A 22,718-nucleotide genomic window follows, 5' to 3' on the forward strand; every position below is an offset into this window, starting at 1 on the left:
AATAAGGCAAGTTGCTATGACAACAGCGCTAACAATATGAACAATGTTCAACAATACCAAGAAGAATGGCAGGAATTGTTGTCAAGTTGAAAAACCACCAGTGACCTGCTATCCCAGGGATGGTGATGTATTTGTACCTAGCTCAAGCGCCGAGCTGTTTACATAACTCTTTCAGAGGAAACCATGTCTTAAAGAAGACATGATCTTGTTTGCCAAAGACAGAGTGTTATCAACACTTACGAGGTCGCAGATATACTTAACCAAAAAGTAAATACTTAATATACTGAACATTAAAAGTTAGGGATCATGAATATTTTTTAGATATTTTTTTGTAGTGAAGACTGAGCACACAATTTCATAAAAATATGAACAAATATATTCAAGATATTTTTTTGGTTCAGTATGCAAAAGGGTCCAAATCATTTGCTTGTTACATATTCTGAATTTTAAAAAACAGGTTGCATAGCAATTTTTTGTTCTCATATCTTGACAAGTTGATTTTTCAACTGTCTTAAAATTTTCAAACAAGTACTACTCACATAAATATTTTACACCATCCATCAACATTTAATTCCAATGAAAACAATAGAAACATAAACGAAACAATGAGCTTAACAATTAGACCTGTGTGTTTACAAACCAAGCACATACGTCCCATCACAAGGAAATAACAAAACATTGTGTTCTTTGAACCCACCAAATGGTAACAGCCACAACCTCACCTGTGTAAATAGGCTGAAGAAAAATTCAAAAAATTCAAACTACCTGTCTAGCTGTCGACATAGATTACAATGAGAAGATGTCTATTTCCCCTGTTTTGTGATTAGGGTGTGATACTTGCTTAGGTACATCTGAGATTATGCATTTCCTCGCTATCCTGGTATTTATATATACCCAGCACATGACAGAAATGTGGGAGTTGGGGGTTGAGGGTTTATGAGAAACATGTCAGACAGTACATACACAAAGTATCCTTTGAAATGTCAACAATTTACAAGTACATGATAATATATTGTTAAAGATGGGTTGATCTCCAGAATTAAGACAAGGACAGCCTCTATCTGCTACCATTAATCCTCTGTGTCTGGTTTCACATGGGGCACTAATCAGACAGTCTGATCTTTTGCCCATCAATGTCGTTTTGCAGAATTTTGTTTTCATCTGCCAATGTTCGTGGACGGAAAAAGAATACACTAAAAATTATCTTCAAATGAATATTTTCCCACCTAACAACACCGCAACCAGATATGTCATATCAAAAGCCTTTAAGGTAATAACTCTTATCAGTCTACAATGTTTCTAACTTTTTTTTCATGTCAGCAGATCCGTAAACCAAACAAATATAACAATCGCCTTTGAGGAAATATATTTTATTGTTGACAACGAAGAAGAAATGTTAATAATTACTGTAGAACCACAACATCCCACCCATAAGGCCAAAATACATACTGAGGTCAAATAATATATCCATATTCTAATTGATTGATATGAACTATCACTCTGTAAATATCGCTGTATTTCAACAAAAATACAACCCATACCAGCCCATATGTTTAGAAAATTTGAAAATATCAAAATCAGAAGGTACATTTTCAACAGAATTATATGAAGCAAATTAAAAACTAATGACATGTTTATCTATTTTCAGACTGTGCCACTGTGTACGCTCAGGGTATCAAGAAGAGTGGTGTGTACTACATCAAGCCAACCTGTGCAGCGTGTCCGGTACCAGTCTGGTGTGATATGGACACGCCCCCTGGTGGCTGGCTCGTCATACAGCGCCGCAAAGATGGCAGCACCTCCTTCAACCGCAACTGGCAGCAGTACAAGCAAGGCTTCGGAGATGTTTCTCAGGAACACTGGATGGGCAATGACAACCTCTTTCTCATCTCCAACCAAGACCATTACGAACTCAGAGTTGACTTGTGGGACTTCGAAGGAAACCGTGTGTATGCCATCTATCGCACTTTCAAAATCGATGGTGAGAGGGACAAGTATCGGCTTCATATTCATAATCACGCCGGCAGTGTTAAAGACAGTCTGTACCGCCATAATCGCATGATGTTCAGTACATATGATCAGGACAATGACGCTCGTCATGAAGCTCACTGTGCCCGTGAGTGGGAAGGGGGATGGTGGTACAATAACTGCTGGTTTGCCCTTCTTAACGGACCCCACCATAATCAGTCGAATGTGCCATGGCGGGGCATGGCATGGAACCACTGGAAACGGGAACAGCTCGCTCGGACTGAGATGAAGATTCGCCCTTCAGACTGAGTTGATATTTGGGTCACGGTCACTGTCAGCCTTTGCTTGCTCGAACTGTGATGTTTGGCCAACAGATTGAGTTGACCTTTGACTCAAGGCCGCTGTCATCCTTCACTTGCTTAGACTGAGATGAAGATCTGCCTTACAGAATGAGATGACCTTTAGTTCAAGGTCACTGTCATCCTTTGCTCGCTTGGTCTGAGATGAAGACTCACCCAATATTGAGTTGACCTTCAGCTGAAGGTCACTGTCATCCTTCTCAACACTGTGGAGTTCAGATTTCACTCCATCAAGGCAGTGATCTCCAAAGTCTGACAATTGGACAGCTCCATTTCCAACATGGAACTGGAATCTGAAACATCCTCTTCTGGAGTCCAACAGTCCACAGACTTGTTCTAACCAAGATGCGGATATCACTACTGTGACTAAAACACTCGGGTTTCTCTACCACTCTGATCCTTCAAATACTATCTACTCAACAGCAAACTCAATGACTGTCTACTCAACCACAAACTCCAGCAAAAACCAGCAAAGACAAAGACTTCATGGACATGAATCTGTCCAAACAAGAACTCAAGCAACATTGATACATCCCTTCTCACGTGGTATTCTACAAGTTATGGCTGCTGTATCCAGCTGCTGCAACTCTTGGAAAAGTGGTAATACATTCACGATCCAAGCTAATGTTTCATCAATCTCAGGCGAAAGAAACTCCTATGGTGCTGACTCTCTACTTCTCATGGTAGCATTCATCAGGAACACTGGCCTTCATTACTTTTACCTACACCAGAGGTGTCAGGGAACAACAGTCCAGTGTCCTGTCCCACAAAGCAATCTTATCGTATGCCTGTTACAATCATCTTAGCGCTAAGATTGTTTGTGGAACGGAGCCCAGCATGCATGAAGATTGTGCATGATAACCATCTTGCACAATCTCATTAAAATAAGAACTTTAACTCTGTTACGATAACACTCTGTGTGAATCCTCCATAGGTAATCACATCAGGTTAACCCTTTGTAAACATTGACATCTCAATAAAAAAGAAATCTGGGATTTCTTGAGACAATCAGAAGTCAGCATCCTAAAATTAATTGGCTCCACTTCTTTACCAAGTCAATTTTGGAAATATATATCTTAACATTAGAAAACATACACAGAACACAGACTAACCTTTGACAGTACACCCTTTTTGAGAGTTGAGTCAATATCAGTTAGAAACGACAGGGTGTTGAAACTCTCCACAAGAACATGCACATTAATGTTCAGTTTTTTAGATACAGAAAAAAAGATATGCGGCTCGGAATCCTTTGTTTTCTTGTACCGAGAAGGTAGAAGCTTCAATGCTGATTGGCTGATGAGAAAGTTCACCTGAAGTTCCCATGGGAGGTCAAATCTTCACACACAGAGGTATCATATCAGAGTAAAAGATAATTATTTTCATTGCTTCAATTATTATTTTAATATTTGGAGGCATCCATCTTACAAAATTAATTCCTTCCTTTATTGAGCAATTCATTTCTCTATCTAGGTTTGTTTCCATAAATATCCCAGACCCCTGTAAAGATAAAATGGTTTGGTCTCTCAGTGGTATGCCTGAAGTTCCCTTATACTTACCTATGTCTGTGATCATTATGACTTTTGTCAAAGATCATGCAAGGGTCAGTTTTATGCAATGAAGTTTTATATTTGTTTCCACCTTCAATTCTCTACCGGTGACCAGGAGAGTACAAACATGTTTTGATGCTACAAGACGTATAACAATTATAACGATGCATGGTGCAAGAAAGATGGAGAGAACAAAAAATAACACACACGGTTCATCTCACTGATGAGAGCTAACAAACACCCAGGTCCCACAGCATTCAAATAAGAGAGACAGGATGTTTGAGTTTTTTTAACTTGCCAGACTTCTGAAAATGGTTGGCTGATAACTTTGAAAGATAAGAGATCTCACAAAAAGTGTACAGAGGAATTGGCTTTTGTCTTATCGCATTTAGTTACATGTACACGTTCATGGGAACAACTATGAAGGTTTGTCACTCTCTTGTTGAAACAAACCTGATTCTGGCAAGACTGGATGAATAACCTAAGTATCATTGACCCTTTTACATTTTATTAAGGATAAGGTTTTTTAATTCAATTGATGCAAACTTCCACCCAAAAAATATTGCACATAAAACAGGTTAAACTGCAAGACAATAGGATGCAATGTGTTAATCGACAAAACAAATTTATCTAACACTGCACACATGGAAACAGATTCAGATAAGTATTTGAAGAAAAAAAACAATTTTCTAAAATGTTATTTTTTTATTTGTTCATGATTTTTCAATGAAACAAAAAAATAGTGGTCTAACAAACAAGACTGAAAGAAAAATCAATCAGTTGTTTACATATTCAGTACTCAGTGTCACACAAGCAGCCTTCCCCATCCACAGGTCCCAGCTGAATCTCCCATAGGGATCCTCTCTTCTCTCCATGTTTCCTAGCACCAGTACATAGCTAGACTTGCTGTAAGTAGGCGCTTTATTTTATGAGTATTGGAGAGGTAACATATTGCTTACATCGTATTACTATTTGCTCAAAGCTTGGTTTTTGAGTTCCAGTTTCATAGACTGTTTCCTGTTCAACAAAGCAATCTTAGCACTACGATTAGTAAAGTAATGTCAAAGTATACAAGTCAAGATCATCTTTGTGCTAAGATTGATTTGTGAAACAGGGCCCAGGGCCATATTGAAGGCATATTATTGCATTTTAAGAAGCATACTTGAAGTGAATGCTTCAGCTGTGATATAACAGATGTCTGTTTACTGGTTGGCTTGTTTCCCTGTGTAATCGTCTGTGTACAGAGGCAAGGTCTGTGGTTGGAGCACACAGACTTTCTATAACCTGCATACATACAAGAGACTATATTTTAGATATAAAAATTGTAGCATATGTGAATATATTACCCATATGGTCCAAGTCAGGTGATGATTAAGTGTCATTAAGGGATGACATCAGACATTCTCAATGTAGCATTGTATGAAGAATGTTCACTTTTCAATGCAGCTCTCAATAGGAGAGCTACAGCTCATTGTGAAGCAGATAATACATGTATTTTAAGTGTATAATACAGATTTTAAAACAAAGATGTGAAACTTCAAAACAGAATCTCTACTTATAATCATCCTATAATCAAAGACATTATTTTTTTCCATTGAGGAATAAGGAGTTAGCTATTGTCAGTATATTTTACAAACCCAAGGTCAGAATTCTAGTAAGATCCCGACTTCCCATGAAGACAAATCACAGATAATATTTTCAACTGAGTGAGAAGAAAAGTAAGCTTTCTTGTCCCTCTGATTGACATGTGCTACATGCACGGCATTAGATCAGATATTTGTCATGGAGATGTCCCATTTATATCCAATACTCTCATGTATACAGCCACTTTAATGGTTCACAAGGTGGTCTGAGCATTAGTCAAAGCACTCTGATGGCTGTGTGAATATGACTCACATATCAAATGGAGTCAGTGTATCAACTGATCATCCATGGAGCAGGTAGTAAACATACCTAGTCCTGTTCAGCTTTGGCTCACTTCAAATCTTAGCAATCTTAGCACTATGACTGTCATAAGTCATAGTGCTAAGATCAATGAGCAAGTAGACTGTGTAGAAACAAATCACTGCTTAGGCTACTGCAACTCCTGTACTCAGACTTTCAATAGACCTATGGTAGACACACAATAGACCTCTGGTAGACACACAAAAGACTTCTGGTAGACATACAATAGACTAGATAATAGTCACAGCAGGATGAACTGTTTGTGTTACAGGGACCTGAGGCCTGATCCAAAAAGCGATCTTAGTGCTAAGGTGATCAGAACTCCCATTCTTTAACCTAGACTTAAGACAGACATAGTACTAAGACTGCTCTGTGGAACAGGACCAGGGCCTCATTTCCACAAAAGGATCTTAGTGTTAAGATGGTCTTTAGTCTCTTAAACATAAGGGAGTCACGACAAATATGGCACCAACATGGCTTTATGAAATGAGGACCTGATCTCTCCAAAGAAGAGTATGCAACTCCTGACTTTCTCCTATTGGACGATTGATAGGATTGATAAATACTTGCCAGTATACATATATGTAGCTAGTTAACATAGCTAGTTTCTACCACCTTACACTCAGGTCAGTACCTTCCCAGGAAATAGTGTACTCATTCAACTTGGATTTCAAATTCTCAGAAATATATTTGTTTTTCTAAGTCAGCTCTGAGATAAACTTTAATTTCTTCCACCTTAATTTATTTTCACTTGGTAAATTCAATTACAAAAACTGTGCATCAAAATGAGCATTTCTGATTAAATGCAATGTTTTTATACTTACCTGACGCTACACCTATAGCATTGTGTAGCACTGTGTAGCGTCAGGTAAGGTAAAACATCATTGTTTTGATGGAATGTATAGGTTTGAATGAGGAACATTTTTGTGTGTTATACCAATCAGTGGCTGACAACCAATAAACTAATGCTGTACTCCTTTTCCTGATACTGCAACATGGATCCAGTATAACATGGCTTTAATAGGATGCTACCACTACTGTAACCAAAGAGTGACTCTTGAGAATGGACCATTACTTGTAGTTGTCATGAATATATATATTTAGATTTCCAAAATATGCTTTTACTAGTAAATCTCAAACGGAGTAATTAAACAGTACATTTCCAATTTTTTGAAACTTAAAAATTAATTTGATTTGAAAGGTTAAGACCTCCTTGATAAATTATCATGACACGGTTATGATTATTTATATTCTTTCAAATGTACGAACCATTTCACATTTAAGAATCATATCAACTCACAGTGTAAAATATGTCAGTTCATTCATAGATTGTTTTTTCATTTTCAGATTTCTTATCATAAACATGTTGTTTTACTGTTGACAAGATAAAAATTTATTTAACATTTGTTCGCAGTTTGTGTTCTGACAATACTAAAACTTTGCATTTACAAACAAATTATTGAAACTTACAGGTGCTATGACAAGGATTTCTAACTCACGTATGTATATATCTGGTGCTATTTGTTTGAGAATGACCTCGCTGGAAGGTCCTCCACTGTTCAAGTTATGTAGGAATGTAGGTATTTTGTAGTTAATAAAATCTACCAAACGCTTCTGCTTTGTTTTATTCAACAACAATGTTTTGTCATTTTAACCACTTAGTTCCACTTAAGTCTTTCATAGATGGAGACATGGGTGGCTCAGTCGTCTAAACTCTGAAGGGTCCCATATGCCAGGAACCTTTGATCGTGGTTTTGAATCATGGTTTGTCCTGAACATTTCAGCACCATACCATACCTGTCTTGTTGGTTTTACCAAAGTGGCAAATGCATCACTTCTGGCCCTCCGCCAACATTAAGCTGACACACCGTGACATAACTGTTAAAAGCAGTGTTAAACCCAACTCACTCACTCTTTCATAGGCATCTAGAAGTTGGTTGAACATGAAGCATGGTTGAGTGAATTTAATGTCGATGAGTATCTCTATTTGTTGGTGAACAGGGTTTTTACCGCGAAAATCTAAAACAATCCAGTTGTATGACTTTTGAGAAAAAATGTTAAAGAAAAGGAAAATCTTGTGAAAAGGGCCTTTTTAGCAGGTAAGGAGCAAATAGTCATATAAGACTATCATATTTTCTTCTGTTTTCCAACAGGTTTGTGAAGCCAGTCCCTTTGGTCTTGTAGGTTATTATATAATGTCCATATACTTTGGTTGACAGTCTAGGTTACTTTTCTGATCTGTAAACTAATTCTTTAAGAAATATTGCCACCTCTGTAATGAGATCCATATTCACACAAATATAGATGGCCTCCGTGGTCTAGTGGATAGAGTGTCTGCCCGGAGAGTGGAGGGTTGGTGGTTCAATCCCCGGCTGCATTACAAGGGCTAAAACAAGGACTGGTCAGCTCGGAGTCAGTATACTGTGTCTTACTGGGGTATCCGTGTTACACTATGGTATCTTAATGGGCTATCAAACCAGCATAAGTCGGGACCAGTTCAGATAGCCACACGCACATGCATGAATGAATGTCACCCTATAAGTGCAAAAATCTTGAACATGACGTAAATCCTCACCTCACCTCACCCAAATATAAACTATAAGAACATGATCCAACTAATCTCCATAGCTATTCAATGGAGTAATTTTTTAAAACTTTTAGAGCTCTTAAGTAATTGTAGCTGCTTATTTAGGGGACGCAGGATGAACTTATCAATTAATCTTATCACAATAAATGCCACTATGTGCGAAATGTATATACCTCTATTTGACACAACATTCCGAGATCCTCGCTTTGAGTTATGAGGAGGATGCAATTAAAAAGACAGACTATTGTGAAGACCGAGCATGTTAGTTTCAAGTGGGATATTTACAACTCTCCGGTGATATTACATGAACTACCCCATTGCCATGTCCAATCAAATAGGAGATTATATTCTTAAGAAGCACATAAATATATCAACCAAACAACAAATTAATTGATTTGCTTATCATTTCTTGCATGTCAGAGAGAAGACATTTTATATTTGTTATTCTGATCAAGTCCATTCTTGCCATGCCATCTTGTGGGGGACCAGTTCATTAATTACAGCCCTCAACCACTTTCAATTGACATTTTGTGTGTGGAAAGCAACAGAAGAGCAAAATGTCCTAAGTCACTAGCAGGGTAAAATGATTAAAAGCAGCAACATCTGAAGCCTTTGCACCCAAATATTACAGCATCACACCTGCACCATACATAAGATGATGCCATGCTCACAAAAACACAAGCAAGCCACACGTATCAGTAAGTGACACATAAACACTGAAAGCATGGTGTTCCCACAATGGCTGCAATGTGCAGAACAAGTGAAGCTTCACATAAAGACTCCACTATATATAATCCCTATGTCCATCTTACAGTTTCTAATGTAACTGATTTTGAACTGTGACCAACACCCTGGACAAGACATCGCCATGAGGCGCAAGTAATGAGGTTGTCCAGCAAGTAATGAGGTTGCTGTTCAAGTAATGAGGTTGTTCAGCAAGCAATGAGGTTGCTGAGCAAGTAATGAGGTTGCTGAGCAAGTAATGAGGTTGCTATGCAAGTAATGAGGTTGTTCAGCAAGTAATGAGGTTGCTATGCAAGTATTGAGGTTGCTGTGCAAGTAATGAGGTTGCTGAGCAAGTAATGAGGTTGCTGAGCAAGTAATGAGGTTGATATGCAAGTAATGAGGTTGTTCAGCAGGTATTGAGGTTGCTGTGCAAGTAATGAGGTTGTTCAACAAGCAATGAGGTTGCTGAGCAAGTAATGAGGTTGTTCAGCAAGTAATGAGGTTGCTATGCAAGTATTGAGGTTGCTGTGCAAGTAATGAGGTTGTTTTACAAGTAATGAGGTTGTTGAGCAAGTAATGAGGTTGCTATGCAAGTAATGTGGTTGTTCACCAAGTAAATAGGTTGCTGAGCAAGCAATGAGGTTGCGGAGCATGTATTGAATGCATCATTAAATGGTGTGCTGCAAGAGGCAGCATACTTGCATATTTCTGAATGTTGAATCATTAAGTATGCATTGCAGGAGTGAAGCTATGTGAACAAAATCTACAGATAATAATTTTTTCAGTTTCAAGATAAAATTCGTTTACATTTCATGCATTTTTACAGGGTTTTACTGGATGCCAAATATTGTCTTTTTGCATGTTACATATGACTGACATGCTTATTCTGGTAAGAAATACACACAAAGGTCCAACATTGAAAAACTCCATCTCTAATGGGCTGAAGGCCTCCAAGCATGTGCAATGATATTACATCAGTGAAAATGTTTTAAATGAGGCGATGCACGTCACCCGTGTGGAACCCCTACATTCATGACTTGGACCCCAAATATTATTACTGAGCGTGAAATCCCATATGTATGTTAATTTATGTTCAAGTGTGGGAGTTACGAAGGTCCCAGCTGTGTCGCTTTGTATTTATTTCAACAGTGAGTAGATGAGGGAGTGGAGTTTTATTCTATTACCGTATTTCACGTAATAAGCGCCCCGCCCTAATTAGTGCCCACAGCGATATTTGCCAATATATTGGCTAGTGAACAATCCCAATTAGCACCCTTCTGATTGATCTATGTACACAAGACTTATTTATTCGTGTATAATACCCACTTATGTGTTATATGCACCCTTAATTACGGCCAATTAGTGAGTGAGTGAGTGAGTGAGTGAGTTGGGTTTAACACTGTTTTTAACAGTATTCCAGTTACATCACAACGTTTTAGCTTAATGTGGGAGGAATGCCCGAAGTGATGCAGGTCTCAGATGTTTACCACTTTGGTGAAACACACGAGCACGGGCATGGTGCTGACAAACCTAGAAACATAATCGGGGTGAACCGGGATTTGGAACCCACAATCATAGGTTTCTGGTGTGCCCAAGGGACGCAACTCTGCACAGCGAATTGCAGCGCCTAAGACAACTGGGCCACCCATGCCCCCTACGTGCAATTAAATTCTGGAAAAATATATCAGTCATGTATAGTACACACAGACTTTTCATTTGTATCATTGAAGGCTGTCAGCATTAACAAGAAAATTTACGATCTTTCAACTCTTTCACCAAAATTATATTCTAATAAGAGCCCCTTATTTCTAAATTTGGAAGCACCCTGGGCGCTTATTACGTCGAATATGGTACATTAATGTGTTTACTGGTTTCACACAACTTGTACATAGGGATTGGAACATGGAACTTCACAAGGTGAGTGAACACAGAGCCCATGGTGTACAAGCCCATTGAGCTCCTGTGTACTTCCTCTACACATGGACACATGTAAACCCATCGTATATATACTACAGTCCATCCTGCACTTTTAATAGGGGCGGCATTTACAGTTTCCCATATGCTGAAAAACCAAAACAATTTTCAACTAAATAGAATAAAAGAATATTGAGCTGGACAATGACAACAAAATTCAACCGACCCAAGTGACTTGTTACGCAAATAAATAAATCTATCAGAAAACAAATTGTGGCCTAATGATACAGTGAAATCTGTCAGAACTGGATCTTTTCTGGTTCAGATTTCTACACAAGGCTATTTCATGGTTGCAATATTTTTAGATTAACTTATCATCCAATTATCTGTATCACTTGGTACACTCCAGATTCTAGACTTCATCCGGAACACAAAACATCAATTCATCATGTTACGGTCACTCTCTAATCCAGATCCAAGTGTGTAACCTGATCCATCAGAAGCCCTTGTTAAATCGGCCACATGAGAAGAAAACGAACATTTCAACCATGCTATTGGGCAAACTGATTCAATTGAGACACTGTTTACAACATAATTGGTCATACTGAGAATGGTCTCAAAAGAAACACAATTTGATGACAGAATAAACATGTCACCTAAAACTACAAGGGACATTCTTCACCCTTCAGGTAGACACATGGATGAGGTGAGGTGAGGTGAGGTGAGGTGAGGTGAGGTGAGGTGAGGTGAGGTGAGGTGAATGTCCCGGGGAGGGTTTGCGGGTGTAAGTGTGGTAGGGTGAGTGGGTGTGGGTGTGGCTGCTTGTACTAGTCCAGACAAATGTCAGTTTTATAGTGCTACCCCATGTAGTTATGTAGTTTAACATAAATACTCCACAGTAGACTGACTCAGAGCTGACCAGTCAATTGTTTTAGCCCTTTAAATGCCAAGCGCATTAAACATGTTTTGGTATGATGTTGCCTGGGATCCAACCACTGATTTTCCCCTCTCCAGGGAGACAGTCTATCCACCTGTCCACGACGGGGGTTGGTATGAAACACAGACTATTCATGTCTTAATAGTCATTATCAACTGCTAGATTGATATCCATCCAAAATATTGAGATAGAAGATAAAGACTAGGGTTTTGCATTAATTAACCAAACCTACCAAACGGCCATTTGACCTGATCCCAGATTCTCAACTTCTGCAACACTGCCAGTGATAAAACACTCCAGGAATATGTCAAGATCAGTTCATGACATTCACTACCCTAAATATTTTATTCACTGTATGTTTGCATCTTAAGAACACATTATCAACAGGATCAGCGACAGATGATAGAGTGGTTTCACACCTCATGAACATCGGTGAGAGAGAAAGGATGGTGTTGGGTGCAAAAAACCAGATTGACCACATTTCACAGTAGACATAGACAGTAGACAGAGAGGCATGTCAGAGCGGCCTCTCCTACCACAGTGCTGCAATAGACACATACAACTACACAGTGATGACACTGAGCCCCTAAATTTACACTTATATAACACAGGCTGGTGCGGAGGAGGATGCAGTATTGCACCAAGTGCAGCTGTGTTGGGCTCGTTGGGCAGCGGACTTCCTCAGATTTAAATGTCAATGCCCTAAAGGTGTGAGCTAATTGTTCTGTGAGGTGCACATTTTCTGCACACCGTATAACATCTAATAAACTTATATTACATAATATTATATTATATTTTCTCTTACATTGTAGGTAGTTGATTGTAGGCTGGGATATATGGGTCGGTTAAAAAATGTTTGTTATAGCTCACCTGGGAGAAAAAATGATTTCTGAAATTTGCAAAGTGATTCAACATTTGTGATAGTTGTAGTCTGATTTCTTTTGTAATTTCTTCATATATATACGGATATGCTTTTTCCAAAGTATCTCAAATGTGGAATAAAAGTTTAATTTTGAGCAGTCTTTTTATCCTTCTTGGTGAGTTTCTAACCTCAGATTAAGGAATTAACTTTTTTACATTTTTTTGTTACTATTTCACTCCTAAAACCCTACTTTTAAGAGATCATTTAATAAATATTTTTTCTGAAAAGAAATGCTAATTATATTTATGACAAACCATCCTATAGTTTTGGACAAAAAAATGCAACCCATGAAAGATACCAACCATTCAATATGTCAGAATTTGAGGTGGGGTAAGTGGGCATCTCAAGGAGGTTGGCGGTTGCATGGGTGGGATTTGAGAGAATATGTTTTCAGTCAGCATTCAAGACATACATTTTTACTCCAAAACTTAGGAAGTGAAACAATTTTGTTTATCTCACACAAGACAAAAATTTTCAGATCATCCAGTTTGTCCAGTGAATGATTTATTTTGTTTCTGAAAACCAGAGGACAAAATATTTCTACTGAGTGAGGACGGTAGGTCAGCAGACGACCCTGTAACATGTGGAATCAGGTAGACTGAGCGCCGCAGTTGCAACAGTAAGCTACCAAGTTACAGTTTATTCCTGCACACACTCTCGCTACATGCACATTTCCTTGACCCAAGAATGTCCATGTCTTTACACAAAGCCTGTGATCACCTTCTTCACCGAGAAAAAAGTGAAAAATGTTTCTGGTATTTACACAAAGAACATCTCCCTTCAAGGAGGGTGGCTGCTCACTAGGGTCGTCCAGCTCATCTTCCAAGGAGGTCTTTTTAATCTAATTTCACACTGGTATTGTGCAAGATTGGGTTTGTGAGGCGCAGCCATTGTTGTTAGCAGGATGTCAGAGTTGAAAATCATCATCATCATCATCATCATCATCATCATACATGTCTATGTCATTTGTCCATTTTTCATTGTTTCAATCGTCTATATCATCTTTTTCAATATCATTTTTAATATTCATTGTCTATATTGTTTATCATTTTTATTTTGCAAAACTAATTCACTTCATCTTCCCTGTTGTTATCAACATCTTCATTGTTATTTATTGTCTCGTAGGATCACGGTCATCAACACTGCTTTCATCAATGTTTATGTCATTATTAATGTATCTGCCGCCAAATGACAGTCACTTCTCTTTACCGTTGCAGTCACTTGTGCGAGTTGGGTACACACACTTATTTGGTTAAATATGAGTAACAGCATGCAGGGGATGATGCACTGCATGAAATATGCAAGAATTGGGTAAAGCTTGACAAACATACGTCTGTGTCATTCCGCCCTTGTTGCATCACACTGACTGGTCCCTCCCTGCACACACACTCCGCACTCCCTGCACTCCCGCAGACAAGTTCAGGTTATCCTCTTCATCCAGCCCACTATACATGCTGTAACATCTTCAAGCATTTAGAAGCTGTAGCATCAATGAGGTTGGTTGGTTTGTTGCTTAAGCAATATTCCTGCTATATGACGTGGGTATGTAAATAATCGAGTCTGGACCAGACAATCCAGTGATTGATGTCATGAGCATCGATCCACGCAACTTTGAACACAATTATAAACACGTTTTATTTACTTTTTTCACATTTGTAGTGAGGCAAAATGGGGTTTAAAGTCATGTTCAAGACTGTTGCACTTATATAGCTAAGTACATGCACGTGTGTGTGTGTGTGTGTGTGTCTGTCTGTGTGTGTCTGTGTGTGTCTGTGCGTGCGTGCGTGCATGCGTGTGTGTGTGCGTGTGTGCGGGTATGTGCGCGCGTGTGTGTGTGTGTGTGCCCAATCAGACACAGCATACTGACTCCGAGCCAACCAGTCCTAGTTTTAGCCCCTTCATGCCAAGCACCATGCAGGGTAACAACGCAAGTTCAACAACAAGTGCCGCAATTGGTTGTACAGAGTTACATCCCTTGGTCACGCCAGAAACCTATGATTGTGGGTTTGAATCCCGGTTTGCCCCGATTATGTTTCTAGGTTTGTCAGCACTATACCTGTGCTCGTGGTTTCACCTAGGTGGTTAGCGTCTGAGACCTGCATCACTTCAGGCTTTCCTCCCACATTAATAATAGTGATATAACTGGAATACTGTTAAACCCAACTCACTCACTCACTATTTCATAATTCGGATGTTTTTAGACAATGCACATATTGAAACAGTTATTATTTTGGCACTTGTGAATCTTAAATAATCTCAATTGCTTGAATATAGTGAAACTTGGTTCAAAGTCCTTGAGATTCATTTTGAGTTATCACATTTAAAATAAAAAGAGCAAACATATTTGACATGTTATTCATTATCCATTCATCATCACGTTATTAAAGGGGCACTGATCTAACCCCATTCCCCGGACTGGTTGTTGCTTTTGTTATTGTTTTTTCCCCGTGAGTACCCGGATGATACAAAACGCAACTGAGCGTGACCAGAGACTGGGCTACTGTCTGCAAGGACAGCTAAATAAACTTGAAGCTGGAGGCAATATTTGTTTTACGCATTTTTGAACACTGGTTGGTTAACAGTGAACTACAAAGATTTCGACAAAGGGCGCATGCTAATTAATTTCTTCAGCCTAAATAAACAGACAAAAAGAACGACAGAGCTCATCTGATGTCGTCATTTGGAAATACCCCAGATGGTTATAGTTTAACAATAATAAAAAAGTATCCATGCAGTTAAAGCATTTTCGGATTTCGGATTGCGTCGATAATACGATTACTACTCCCTTGTTGTCATCCACGTTTTCTGGTATAACCCTACACTTGTGTATTTGTCGTCATTCACTTGATGCTCAGTTAATGAATTTATTACAGGTACAATTAGTGGGAGCACCACTTAGTTTACCTGATAAAGGTTCCCATTTGGCATTTATTTTGTCTGGGGTAATTATTCAATCTAAATCCAGGTTTGAAGTGAAGTGAAATGTGTGTTATGTAATATGCACGTGGCAGCCCAGCAAGAGGTGAATGATCAGTTGATTTACTTTTTTTGTAAATCGACGGATCATTCCTAGTCATCAAAGGATTAACAGAAAATACGTTGATTGATTAATCACTTTTATCTTGCACAGTGGATATGTCAAGAGTGAGTGTTTACATGTCTAGGTTTACTAAAACAAAGGGAATACACTCATATCATGGCGTGAAGTGCCGATGTAAAAACAACATACTTTGTTCAAAGGGTTAACTGATAATACGTTGATTGATTGCTCATATTTATCTATCACTCAATGGATTTTTTAGGAACCGTGGACGTTATGAAAATAGTTGTCACGTGGGCTTTATCTGCCGACCCTTGAGACTTGACACCTATGTGAAACAACTGAAACGATCTAAGTGATCAGTTGAGAAACGAACATGGGTTATAATATCCCGAAACAACATATATCTTATAAAATATTTGATTGTTACACAGAGACGTGACATTGAATAAGTTTCTTTGTACAGCTGCAGACAAGTGGGATAGTATTCCTTTGTGTGGATATTCACGGATACATTCCTCGAACAAGGAAGCTGCCAAAAATTTATACACATACATTTGGTAGGTTGTAATTATGGTATTTGCATTTTGTTTTCCTTCATTTGCTGTAGCATTGAACCGATTCGTTCTTGTTCCTCTACGTCTTGGTTGGGAAATTCTTCAATGTGCGATAGACGTTGTTTTCACAAGTCTTTTCCTTTGTAAGCGTGTATATATTACCGTCACTTTGTAAAATGTGATTCTCACTGGCAATTTATAAAATGTGTAAATATTTCAGTCATTTTAACTGAATAATCTGTCAAGATTGACTAAAATTGATTAAGATGATCAAAAGGGCCTAAAAACACCACAACAGATTATTATGTAGGATTAGAAGCCAAACAACATAGAAATGTACTTTTCAACGTAACATTTTCAGTCTCTTGGTGATGACATTAAACATAAAAATGTTTGGAATTCGTTATCATAATAATACAGATGGCAATGTTTTTCAGTCACTTTGTAAAATAACTGAATATTGAGGCGTTTAATAAATGTTAAAATGTTACACATTTTGACTGTAAAAAAATATACGCACTATAAAAAAAAGCAATGCTCAGGTGAAATATTTACATTGTGTTGCAAGCAAAAATAGTGTAAACGAAAATCGCAAAATTACCAAGCAAGTGACTTATCAAAACTTCGTCACCATTACCCATGCTACCCACAAATATACATACATTTCCTTATTATCTCGAAAACAGTATTTCATTTTGTGGATCAATGTGACCATACGCCCTTATTACTACCCATAAAAGTGACTTATGCGCTTACGAATGGCGCAGCAGAGGTCACGAACTAGTCTAGATTTCTGCTATACATCCGGGTATTCACTGGGAAAAAACAATAACAAAGGCAACAACCAGTCCAGGGGAATTGCTTTAGATTAGTGCCCCTTTAATATTTACCAAAAAAATATGAGTGAAATCTTTCATTCAATTTCATTTACAGTAGACTTAAAAGTATGATATTTTAAGACATGTAATTAGCGTTGTTCAAATTACTTTGGAAAATATCGGCATTACTCAATCCATTATCATCCCCGAATAACTGGCCCTGTGACTATCCAGTTAGAATTGGTCTTCTTGTCGGAAGAGACTGGGTGGCCAGGCTTGCTGACTTGGTTGATGCATGTCATCGTATCCCAAGTGCATAGATTACTGCTCATGATGTCAAGCACTGGATTGTCTGGTCCAGACTCCATTATTTACAAACCACCATCATACAGCTGGAATATTGCTGAATGTGGTGTTAAACAACAAACAAACAAACCTAATTACTGCTTTCTTCATATTCAAGAGCTGCTTCAGGACATGCAGTGACTTTAAATTCCCTTTTTCTTTGGTTGGTACAACAATGCATTAACCTGAATGCCAGTTTTCAGACTTGTGGGATTTGAATATTCAAAGCCCAAACATTTCAATGAGAATCAAGGGTGTAAGCCAGGGTTCTAAAATGTTAAAATACTCAATGACAGCCATTGTTACAAACATACGATATGAGTAAGTTTGTCTACTTCATGAACTGTCACAGTTGTTAGACATACATGACGTCACTCTGGAATGCCATGTCATGACACAATAGATGACATCACATGCTTCTATGATCCCTGAACCAACCTAGTTAGCAGAAAGCTAAAAAAGAAATCAAAGTTATTCTACATATAACTCAATCAACGTTGTATCAATTTCGCCAAGCTGAATGGCACATTTGTTTAAATTTTGGGTTGAGAAAACAAAGACACTCATCAAAAAAGTATTCATATCAAGTGAAAAGATTTCTGGGATACAATCACATTCAGTAACATTTTTCAACCAATCAGATTGCAGCACAGACTCCCATTCATTCCAATGTCTGTTTAAAGGAGGGCAAAGGAGAGGCGTGTCAACTCATTCTACACAATGACATGTCATATTTCAAATTTTTAGATATACCCTATCATAATTTAAAGAATAGGAATAGTAAATGTTGACGCCAGAGAATTATCAGTTCGGATCATCTATCGAAACCATCCCCATTGGGTGCAAAAGGTAAAATAGTGGTGAAAATAATACGAATGGATCGATCCAAATCAGTGTTGACACCAGGTGTTGCAAGAAGGGGAAGCATGTCCTGCTCTACCGAAACAATTGTTTGTTTGTTGCCCATAACTGCACAACAGAACTCCAGCCATATGTCTCCTGTAAACAATCAAGTCTTGACCTGACAATTTAGTGATAGTGGAAGAGACAATCCAGTTGGTTGGTTTGTTGTTTAACGCCGACCTCAGCAATATTCCAGCTAGATGACAACGGTCTGTAAATAATCGAGTCTGGACCAGACAATCCAGTGATTAATATCATGAGCATCGATCCACGCAATTGGAATCGATGACATGCATCAACCAAGTCATCAAGTCTGACCATCCGATCCAGTTGGTCGCCTCTTACAACAAGCATAGTCACCTTTTTACAGCATGCCTGGGTTGCTGAAGACCTATTCTACCCCGGATCTTCGCAGGTCCATCAGCACAATAGCTCATTTACTGTCCTTGTTGAAACTAAAAACAATTTGTTAATTTTGAATTATGCTCCTATGTACGAGTGCAGAGATTCTGATGCTTAACACTGAAGAAATGTTTTAATGTCTCAGCCCAAAACATTTCTTATGTAGCTGACCCAGTGTTCAATTTTTTTTTATTTGCCAGAACACAGTTCATGTATTTTTGGTGTTGCAATTACGCGCTTGTGCATAATGGACACATACATATGCATGGCAGAAAACCCTGTACCTCTAAGATAGGACACGTGTCATATTTTAGCAATAATGCCAAGTTCGCAAAAAGCTTGGACATGGCACATCACACAGAGTCAATGTTTCACTCAAAAATTCAAAACATCAATATTAATTTCTCCTTTTGACTGTTATCTCAAATCTTACAAAAGTTATGACTTTAAAACACGCAGAAATAAACATCTAAGCCAAACACGCTACAAACTAAATTGTATTTAAAAACTGTCCACAGCCTCTCTGGTAAAACCATGTCTTGACAACCTGTTGCAGTTTACCATGTTTTCATCAACATCATAAATTGTGCAGTTGTACATCATAAATTCGGGATTTGTTTGAAAACATGTGACTAACAGATGTGCAGTCTAAGCAGATCTTGAAAGCAAATGAAAGAGTGGTTGGTGTTTTTATGACAAAGCAAATTCTCTCAAGTTTCCCTCCTACACTGAACTTTCCCCTCACACATCGCTTTCTTTGATAACATCGTTAAGCCATAATAAAAACAGTAGACAAACAAAACTTACTGGCAAAACAGTCATGCATGACTTCAAGCCGTTTATGTAAACTTGCCTCTAACAAGGTCAACAAAACATAACGGTCCTTTAGGCATGTCCCTGGCAATTCTTGTTGGCTTGAATACAAAGAAAGAGCTGCCAAGCAGAACAAGGTCCTAACAATGTTAGTATGTCATCAATAAAGTGCAATTTTATCATCATTTAAACCAGTCTAAATACTTGTGACAAAAAGCAGGACACTGAACAACAGCCATTACATTTTTTCAAGAGAATGATGCAGGCATTTCTCCAATGGTAACTGATGACGTCTGCCAGAAGGACAAAAGCAGCCATTAGATTTTAAAGGAAACACAAGGGGCATATTTTGGACAGAAATAGAACAATTTCTTTAGAACAAGAAATAGAATACATTGACCTGGAACATAAGACCTTGAATGCACAAGTGAGTGAGTGGAGGTTGTGTAACTGCTCACAGCTATACATGGCTTTATCACAGTTGAAGCATCAAATCTGAACCATACAAACACCAGACAGTTGAACCAGGATATTGACAGTACCATCTCATGGGATACTGACAGTACCATCTCATGGGACATTGACAGTACTATCTCATGGGATATTGACAGTACCATCTCATGGTTTATTGACAGTACCATCTCGTGGGATAAAGACAGTACCATCTCATGGGATACTGACAGTACCATCTCATGGTTTATTGACAGTACCATCTCGTGGGATAAAGACAGTACCATCTCATGGGATATTGACAGTACAATCTCGTGGGATAAAGACAGTACCATCTCATGGGATATTGACAGTACCATCTCGTGGGATAAAGACAGTACCATCTCATGGGATACTGACAGTACCATCTCGTGGGATAAAGACAGTACCATCTCATGGGATATTGACAGTACCATCTCGTGGGATAAAGACAGTACCATCTCATGGGATATTGACAGTACCATCTTGTGGGATAAAGACAGTACCATCTCATGGGATAAAGACAGTACCAACTCATGGGATATTGACAGTACCATCTTGTGGGATAAAGACAGTACCATCTCATGGGATATTGACAGTACCATCTCGTGGGATAAAGACAGTACCATCTCATGGGATATTGACAGTACCATCTCATGGGATATTGACAGTACCATCTCATGGGATACTGACAGTACCATCTCATGCGATAAAGACAGTACCATCTCATAGGATATTGACAGTACCATCTCATGGTTTATTGACAGTACCATCTCGTGGGATAAAGACAGTACCATCTCATGGGATATTGACAGTACAATCTCATGGGATAAAGACAGTACCATCTCATGGGATATTGACAGTACCATCTCGTGGGATAAAGACAGTACCATCTCATTGGATACTGACAGTACCATCTCGTGGGATAAAGACAGTACCATCTCATGGGATAAAGACAGTACCATCTCATGGGATACTGACAGTACCATCTCATGGGATATTGACAGTACCATCTTAGGGCATAAAGACAGTACCAACTCAAGGGATACTGACAGTACTATCTCATGGGATATTGACAGTACCATCTCATGGGATACTGACAGTACCATCTCATAGGATATTGGCAGTACCATCTCATGGGATATTGACAGTACCATCTCATGGGATATTGACAGTACCATCTCATGGGATACTGACAGTACCATCTCATGCGATAAAGACAGTACCATCTCAAAGGATATTGACAGTACCATCTCATGGTTTATTGACAGTACCATCTCGTGGGATAAAGACAGTACCATCTCATGGGATATTGACAGTACAATCTCGTGGGATAAAGACAGTACCATCTCATGGGATATTGACAGTACCATCTCGTGGGATAAAGACAGTACCATCTCATGGGATACTGACAGTACCATCTCGTGGGATAAAGACAGTACCATCTCATGGGATATTGACAGTACCATCTCGTGGAATAAAGACAGTACCATCTCATGGGATATTGACAGTACCATCTTGTGGGATAAAGACAGTACCATCTCATGGGATAAAGACAGTACCAACTCAAGGGATACTGACAGTACCATCTCATGGGATACTGACAGTAACATCTCATGGGATACTGACAGTACCATCTCATGGGATATTGACAGTACCATCTCATGGTTTATTGGCAGTACCATCTCATGGGATAAAGAAAGTACCATCTCATGGAATATTGACAGTACCATCTCATGGTTTATTTACAGTACCATTTCATGGGATATTGACAGTACCATCTCATGGGATACTGACAAAACCATCTCATGGGATATTGACAGTACCATCTCATGGGATAAAGACAGTACCATCTCATGGGATACTGACAGTACCATCTCATGGGATATTGACAGTACCATCTTAGGGCATAAAGACAGTACCAACTCAAGGGATACTGACAGTACTATCTCATGGGATATTGACAGTACCATCTCATGGGATACTGACAGTACCATCTCATAGGATATTGGCAGTACCATCTCATGGGATATTGACAGTACCATCTCATGGGATATTGACAGTACCATCTCATGGGATACTGACAGTACCATCTCATGGGATACTGACAGTACCATCTCATAGGATATTGGCAGTACCATCTCATGGGATATTGACAGTACCATCTCATGGGATATTGACAGTACCAACTCATGGGATACTGACAGTACCATCTCATGGGATATTGACAGCACCATCTCATGGGATATTGACAGTACCATCTCATGGAATAAAGACAGTACCAACTCAAGGGATACTGACAGTACTATCTCATGGGATATTGACAGTACCATCTCATGGGATACTGACAGTACCATCTCATAGGATATTGGCAGTACCATCTCACGGGATATTGACAGTACCATCTCATGGGATAAAGACAGTACCATCTCATGGAAAGTAGCAGTTATTAAACAACATTAATAGAC

At 38.7% G+C, this 22,718-nt stretch overlaps 2 protein-coding genes across 2 annotated transcripts in view; one reads left to right on the forward strand and one right to left on the reverse strand.

Annotated features, from left to right (window-relative positions):
- The window catches only part of LOC139454114 (techylectin-5B-like), a 44,412-nt gene extending 36,990 nt beyond the window's left edge, over positions 1-7,422 (forward strand). The window contains exon 2 of the mRNA XM_071235630.1: positions 1,649-7,422. Coding sequence (XP_071091731.1) covers positions 1,649-2,277 — 629 coding nt within the window. The 3' untranslated portion in view covers positions 2,278-7,422. The remainder of the gene's footprint in view (positions 1-1,648) is intronic.
- Positions 1-22,718, reverse strand: part of LOC139454112 (protein disulfide-isomerase TMX3-like) — a 140,287-nt gene that overhangs the window by 84,838 nt on the left and 32,731 nt on the right. The gene's annotated exons all lie outside the window — the stretch shown is intronic.

The sequence above is a fragment of the Haliotis cracherodii genome, unplaced genomic scaffold (assembly GCF_022045235.1).
Source record: "Haliotis cracherodii isolate W230 unplaced genomic scaffold, xgHalCrac1.p SCAF_10, whole genome shotgun sequence".
Taxonomy (NCBI): Eukaryota; Metazoa; Mollusca; class Gastropoda; order Lepetellida; family Haliotidae; genus Haliotis; species Haliotis cracherodii.